Source organism: Alosa pseudoharengus, unplaced genomic scaffold (genome assembly GCF_046254945.1).
Source record: "Alosa pseudoharengus isolate Yale_2024_CS ecotype anadromous, Long Island Sound unplaced genomic scaffold, YU_APseudo_1.1 YU_APseudo_1.1_scf_8, whole genome shotgun sequence".
NCBI lineage: Eukaryota > Metazoa > Chordata > Actinopteri > Clupeiformes > Clupeidae > Alosa > Alosa pseudoharengus.
Genome location: NW_027468870.1, coordinates 4006134 through 4014150, shown reverse-complemented (window position 1 = coordinate 4014150; position 8017 = coordinate 4006134). Strand labels below are relative to the sequence as shown.

The 8017-nt window shown below is 49.4% G+C and overlaps 1 protein-coding gene across 1 annotated transcript; it reads right to left on the bottom strand.

Moving 5' to 3' along the window:
* Positions 1-341: 341 nt before the first annotated feature.
* On the bottom strand, positions 342-4684 carry npas4b (neuronal PAS domain protein 4b). The gene is made up of 9 exons (XM_076274277.1): positions 4510-4684; positions 4016-4185; positions 3790-3892; positions 3383-3674; positions 3015-3124; positions 2728-2863; positions 2389-2479; positions 789-2325; positions 342-367 (listed from the first exon to the last, which is right to left on the bottom strand). The coding sequence occupies exons 1-9, from the start codon at positions 4682-4684 to the stop codon at positions 342-344; spliced, it is 2640 nt and encodes an 879-aa protein (XP_076130392.1).
* Between the last annotated feature and the right edge of the window lie 3333 nt (positions 4685-8017).

Genomic DNA, 8017 nt, shown 5'->3' with positions numbered 1-8017 from the left:
GCTCAAACAAGTTCCCCTCGAGTGTATGGAGTGCATCCACACACACACACACACACACACACACACACTCAAGTGTATGGAGTGCATCCAATAGATAGTCTTCACATTAGTGAATACGGACACGGTGCCTCTTTTCTCAAGTGACATTCAATTCAGTCAATAAACAAACAAGAAATGTGCTTTTTAAAAAACTGTAATGTTTCTTAACTAGCGTGTTAGAAAGTGTTCTTTTTTTGGCTCTTTATACATGTTGTATAGATATTATACAGCAAAGATTTCTGAGAAATGTGGCTCCACTAGTGACGGCAATATGCCATACTTAATTAAGTCATAGACTTATTTCACAACGTGTGATCACTGGTCCCATCTGAAAAACAGAAGAGAGAAAGAGCAGAACATGATTAGATCACTTCACAGGCAACAGATAGCAGTAGCATGTCAATCTCTTTCAGCTTATGTGCATTTGGGATGCTGTGTACAATGTGTCTATGACATGACCTGTGTGATATATGATGTATGTAATGTGTATATGTGATGTATATATGTCATGTATATATGTCATGTATATATGTGATGTATATATGTAATGTATATATGTGATATATATATATATGTGATGTGTATATGTGATGTATATATGTGATGTATATATGTGATGTATATGTGATGTGTATATGTGATGTATATATGTGATGTATATATGTAATGTATATATGTGATGTATACAGTATATGTGATGTGTATATGGGACGTATGTATGTAATGCGTAGCATGTCTGTGATGCTCACCAGGGTAGATGCCATGCAGGGGGTGGTGAGGGAGTTGATACAACTCAGGATGTTGCCCCACAGCTGGGGGCATCGGGGCAGCAGCCCCAAACACTGTTTCCATGGACACCAGCTCCTCCAGGAGGGACTGGGCGCAGGACGGTCGGGGGGCGGGGCCTGCGAGCGCGGCGGTGGCGGGAGGAGGAGGCACGGCTGCCCCAGGGGATGATGGGATACCGGAGGACTGTGACGTGCACAGCACGGCTGCGTCCAGCACCTCCATCTCCACGTCCACCCCACTAGGAGCCATGGCAACCTCCTCAGTCACGCCAGCTCCGAGGAACCCGCCCCCAACTGGGTGGTTACGACGCGCCGATTGGACGCTACTGAACTGGTATTCACCAGTAAGGGACTGAGCTCCCTGAGAGTGGCAGGGGGAAGGCCATGTCCCGGGAGCAGGGGGAGAGGAGGAGGAGGAGGAGGAGGAGGAGGAGGAGGAGGAGGAGAGTGGATGTGGGGAGGAAGAGGTGTTTTGGGGAGACATGTCCACTACCATACTCTCTTCAAACAGAGAGATGTCCTCCTGGAAGTCCACAGTGGGCAGCCACGCGCCAGCGGAGAACAGCTGGCCGACGGGCACAGCCTCGCTCTGGACCGACCGGCGGGGGGGCATGGGGCGGGGGGCGGAGGGTTTAGGGTGCAGGGGGTTGTCATAGAAACCCTCGGCCACTGCACTGATGTACTGGGCCAGCAGAGAGATCTCCAGCCTCTCCATCTCCTCCAGCCGGCCCCCGTCCTGGGGGAAGAAGGCCGGGGGGAAGGGCTGTTTGGTGGGGGAGGCGTCGGGGGTCAGCCAGCCCTCGGGGGGCGCCGGGTAGTGCCCATGGGGCACGTCCACATACAGTGGCCCCCGGATCTCGGGCAGAGCCATGGTGGTGTACTCGACGCCAGCGACGGCCGACGCGTGGTGGTGCCCCAGAGGGAGATGCCCGTAGCGGGGCTTCTGACGGGCGCCGGGGCACTCGGGGGGCAGGGGCGGCCCCAGGTCAGGGCAGTTCAGGAGAGGCTGGGCACAGAGGGCAGAGGCGGGCACAGCCGCCGCCACGCCAGCCAGAGCACCGGCGCACGTCGTCACCCCCGAGGAGGAGGACGAGGAGTCCAGACCAAAGTGCTCGTCTCCAAACAGGAAGCTGCCCGCACCCCCGAAGCGAGGGGTGTAGGGGGGGGTGCAGACAAACTCCCCCTTCTGCTGGGGCGGGGGCATGGCCGGGGGGGGCAGGGGGGGCAGGGGGGGCAGGGGTCGGTTTAGAGAGGAGACAGCAGGGGTCAGGAGGGGCCCAGCGTGCCCACCCCACTGCCCCAACAGAGTGAACCCCTCCTGGGGGTGGAGGATCTGCTGCTGGGCCTGGTGGTGGGGGTGGAGGTGGAGGTCCAGGGGCCCGGCTCCGGCCAGCTCGTCTGAGGAGCTCTGGCTGGACGTGGGCAGGCTGAAGTCGAAGGACTGGCCCGACAGGCCGCTGCTGCTGGGCGTGAACACCTGGTCTGGGCTGGAGAGCGGCTCCGACGGGCAGCAGGACAGGCCCAGGGGCTCGCCACCACCCACGCCACCCACGCCACCCACGCCACCACTGCCGTCACCTGCACCCAGGTACAACGCCAGCTGGCTCTGCTCCAAAGACAGCTGCTGGCGCACTGACCAGGCCTCAGACTCACTGGGAAAGAGGAGAGGAGAGGAGAGAGAGAGGGAGTGAGAGAGAGAGAGAGGGTGAGAGAGAGAGAGAGAGGGAGAGAGGGAGAGGGAGAGAGGGAGGGAGAGGGAGAGAGAGTTACACACCCAAACTCATGATCCTAATATGGATGCATGTCTCTTAAACATCATTAATCCATTGTGAAGGACTTCCATTAAGACTCATGTGGTGTGTGTGTGTGTGTGTGTGTGGGGGGGGGGGCGCTGCTTTACCTGATGACGTAGTTGAGGCAGCTGATTGGCTGGTCCCCCGTCTCCAACTGCAGCACCATGTAGAGCCAAACCCAGGAGCCGCCACACGCCTCCACCTGCACCACCATCTCCACCCGCCGCTCCCCCACCTCACGCACTGCACACGAGAGAGAGAGAGAGAGAACCCAGCCTGGTCAGCACCTCACCTGGTGCTATTGTGCTGTCTGTTTACTGTTTACAGTGTCTGTTTACTGTTTACAGTGTCTGTTAAGGGGATTGGAGAGAAGTGATTGTGGTGTTGTACTCACATAGCGTGCAGTGTTTTGCTGAGGCATGGGGCAGATCTCTGGGATGGAGCAGACTGTACCAGGAGCGAGAGCGCAGCTCCTCCACCTCATATCCCAGGTACACGCTGATGCTGTCAAGATAAACAGGAATAAAGAATTAATACACACTCCTTACCACAGAATTAATACACACTCCTTACCACAGAATTAATACACACTCCTTACCACAGAATTAATAAACACTCTTTACCACAGACATAGAATTAATACACACTCGTTACCACAGAATTAATACACACTCGTTACCACAGAATTAACAGAAACAAGTCATCAGGCACACAAAGGAGAAAATGAGAAAAGAGAGACGGCACTCCACGGAGTTCTCATACCTGTCGTGCGCGTCCAACAGTTTCATGTCTCGCGCGTGTCTCGAGTGGAAGCACGCCAGGAAGAAAGATTGGTCGGGAGGCGGCGTCAGCAGGGGGTTCTTAGGCGTGGCGGGGTACGGAGTCTGGGGCTCCAGGGGTGAGCACGAGCACATCCACACGGGGTTAGAGGACCAGTAGGACGAGGCGGAATTCGGGAGCGACAGGCAACGCGCGCGCACCAACGTCAGCTTGTTTCCAGCTCCCTGGCGACGAATGAACTTGGAGGTGTTGAAATGGCATCGGAAAAGGCGATCTAGTACAGTGACAGAAAAAATTTGTTTGATTAAAACTAGATTTACTCATTTTCCGGGTTGTTATAACAGTCAAACAAAAAAGTTTGTGAAACAGGTTGAAATGTGAGGAATTACCTGTATCTGTTGCAGTCGTCGGTACGAGATTATTTCGCAGGATAAAATGGTCATTGGGATCGATGATGTCATATACACTGTCACTTTGGGCTACCAGATCAACCTAAAGTCACGAATGAACATTTAATCAGTTATGGTCTGATGAGGGACCGGTTCGCAAAATGAATTGTAGGCTGTTGGCGTTAAAAAGTAAAAGGCAGCTAAACGCATGTGTCTGATGCCTCACCATTGAATGGCCGAGATGCTCCGCGACGTTGTCTGACAGGTAGAGAAGTTTTCCCTCGCTCGAGATGAGAAGCAGGAATCCCGGCAGCGCGTTCAACAGCTCCGACAGTTCGCATAAGGACAGCAGGCTCCCGTGTCCACGCTCCTCGCGACGAGCCGTCATCACCATCTCTGTGAAAGATAGTGGGTGATGAATGAATAGGTTCAGTTAGGGAATGTATTTCACTTCACTGGATTCCTCAAAACATTTTGACTAAATCTAATTTTCTGTCAAATAAAACACGCATGCCCTCTCCCGGGTAAATCCGGCAGCAGTACCACAGACAGCGACACATTTCAGAACCTTGGACAGTGGCACGACACCCTACGTCAAGTTGGTAAAAGTTGAAAGGAAACAGTTCCTCAAGCAGTTAACAATTGTAACCCTATTACAGTCATCTTTTTCATCTTTCATCACGTCATAAAGTGTGGTATCATCAGAGGAGTTTCATTTACCTTGAGAAAAGAAGACGGACTTTCTCGTGTACATGCAGGCCAGAGACATGATGTGGAGGTAGGAGAGCCGTGCCTTGTCTGCATCGGAGATGGGCAAAAGTTCTTTCAGGTTACGAATCTCCGCGTTTATTTGGTCCCTCCGTGCCTTCGAAGCCCCTTTTGTCGATCGATACATTTCTCGAGTTTTAGTCCTCGTTCAGGTATAGTCGGGACGGGGTTCGGGCAGTTTTCGACTGATGTATAGAGTAAAGTTATGTTTCACCGTCTGCTCTCCATTGCAGTTTGAATCTGACATATGTTGTGTAAACTTATGTTAAATATGGGTATGAGATCGCTGCCAGTTACTGATCTCCAGGACTCAGTATCCGCAAAAGTGATTGTAGTCCGGCGTTTTGGCTCTTTATATAGGCTGAAAAAAGCGGTTTCTAGTTCTCAGCATCTCTGCCAGTGACGTAGGTTTTCCATGGGAAACCTCAGCAGCGCAGAGCGCCAGATTTGGGTATGAGAGAGCAGGGGCGGAGACTGCACGCAGAGTGGCTGGATCTGGGCTCGTGTCGGCGTGCGCTGGCACAGGTATCGGACGCGAGGAGGATCCGAAGCTTTGCTCCTGACTGAATTCTCACTTTTTACCATCAACCGGGCATTATTTAATCGTTATCGATTTTGTCATTATTCTGATTTCAAAATGAAAAATGACTAGCCTATATTTCACTGATCCCAAATCAATCGGAATGCCAATCAAAAGGTTTGAGGAGTGTAGTAGAGATAGACTGTTGTATTTTAGAGACATGACCGTACGGAATTATCTACATGACTTCATAATTAAACCAACAACAATATAACGGCAGGTAGTGTTTTGGAGAGATCGGAGTCATTGTGCGCGAAATTAGGAACCATCAGCCCTGTCATCTACCGTAGCCTAGGCTACCTGTGCTTTTGTTTTGCCCATGTTCAGTATCCAATAAACCCACGTTGTCGTGACTCTGCTTTGAGACACAGCACATAACTGTTAAAATATGAACTATGTATTGAATGCTGTCTGCTCTCGGATGTGCTACGATCCTTCGGAACTAGAATAATACAACTTAATTTAGAGAATGACACGAATAGGACGTTTTGATATGTTCCACTACATTTAATATACAGTATATTCCGAAACTCAGTCAATATTGCTGTCAACGAAAATACTTTTTAACTCTTTCGAGAGATGCTTGATAATGTTGGGCGAAAGTTGGCGGAACAGACATACAGCATATGAACACACGATTTAAATTATGCAGCGTGTCACCGCCAACTTCTGGGTAAAAATAGAACGTAAACAATGCAGAACGCAAACTGTGAAACCGTGTGAGACTCTGACTCTACTGACCCGGTCAGTGGCGGTATTTGAGCTGTCGCTATGGTGACATTTTGCTGGCATGTTGCACATTGCCATCCATACGAGCCTGCAGCAACCTTCAGAGACATCTGAGTCAGGCCTTTTATACGCCAACCGTGACAGAGCGCAAGGCAGATGTTACGCACGCACACTCACACATACACACACGCACCGTTACGCCCAGCTGCAAAGGGATTAAGGCGGATTCAAAAGATAGTGCAGGTGTGTAGTTTACTTGGCAGTTCTTGAGAATCCATAATAGCGTTTCGAAGTGATTCACACGGACCAATCCACATAATCTCTAGCGGAGAGTCTGTCTGAACCAGGCCCTGCCAGCCCAGAGCACCAGCAGCCCTACAGGGGTGACGTTTTTTGGCGAAATTGAGACACATGAGATCTTGATCCCCTCTCTGCTCTCTCTACTGCCAAAAGTATAAAAAACATGTTCAAAGGGATTTTAGAGTCATTAGTGGAAAACCAAACTGAACACTGAACACACTGAACCAGTTGGTGTTGTTTTGGTCGTCCTGTAAAGTTGGGCCTCCTGTTGGGCCGTCCTGTAAAGTTGGGCCTCCTGTTGGGCCGTCCTGTAAAGTTGGGCCTCCGTTTGGACCATCCTGTTGGGCCGTCCTGTAAAGTTGTCGAAATGTCACTTACGCCCTCCTGAACCAGATCAGCACCAGTACAGCAGGTATGGAAGCAGGTGACTGGTAAAGGACTAGATAGATAGATAGATAGATAGATAGATAGATAGAGAGATAGATAGATACTTTATTGATCCCCAAGGGGAAATTCAAAACTAGCTTTAGACTCGACTAGCTTACCAATGTCAGGTTATGCAAATAACTGTATACATGAATATTAATATATACTGTATTGTATGAGCATGACGTGAGAAGCAAGTTGCATTTGATAGTGTATGGTAAGCCATGCAAGTTCTGTGCTCTCTGGAGCAGAAAAGTCTAAAAAGTTAACTTACGTAACCGCATATAAAAGACAGAAGTGTGTGTGTGTGTGTTTGTGTGTGTATGTGTATGTGTGTGTGTGTGTGTCTGTGTGTGTGTGTGTGTGTGTGTGTGTGTGTGTGTGTGTGTGTGTCTGTCTGTGTGTGTGTGTGTGTCTGTGTGTGTGTGTGTTAGAGAGAGAGAGAGAGACAGAAAAAGAAGTACAGAGTGCAAAGTGTCTCATTTTTACTTGAAGGACACTTGTCTGGTTTTTTCAGACCTTGTTGCTGTTGTTCACATTTATTTTTAAACCAAAAGAATCAAGGTCTCCCATCCACTCCTTGAAAGAAAAGAGTTCATCTGTTGCTTGGCAACACAACCCACTGAAATGCTTTAGCACCATCAAGATGGAGGAGACGGGTGCAGATGCACACACACACAAACACACACACACACACACACACACACACATACACACACACACACACACACACACACACACACACACACACACACACACACACACACACACACAAACACAAACACACACTCCTGAGCTATAGCCTAGACCAGTACACACACACACACACACACACACACACACACACACACACACACACACACGTATATTGTTGTGAGCAGCTCTGCTGATGATCCACATAAATTCAAATGAGTGCCACTCTAATTGTTTCCAAGACACTGTAAGACCACTGACAATGTACTTCCTTTGAGGCACTTGAAAGAACACTCACGTCCAAACTCCTCCATCCATCTATCCATCTAAGACCATGCTAATGCATTAATGCATTAACCTGACCAGGACAAGGGAAGACCATGCTAATGCATTAAGCTGACCAGGACAAGGGAAGACCATGCTAATGCATTAAAGGAATTATCCGGAATAAAATGCACTTTAGATCGATTTACGGATGATTGGGGGTACATACGTTGAGTTGACATCAAAATCATGTCATTTGGATGTGTTTTGAGAAAGTTCGATTGTACCGTTTTCAGTCACAACTCGTAGCCTGGAAGTGAGCAGGGCATTTCAATTTCGCCGCTACAAAACGCTATTTTTATACCTCTTCTACAGTTCCAAACAACATAACACTTACGTGGTAGTGAGTAGAGGGTCCCTAAAGCCAAACCGAAGTATCCCGAGGTCTTTATGTGGTCGAATAGAGAG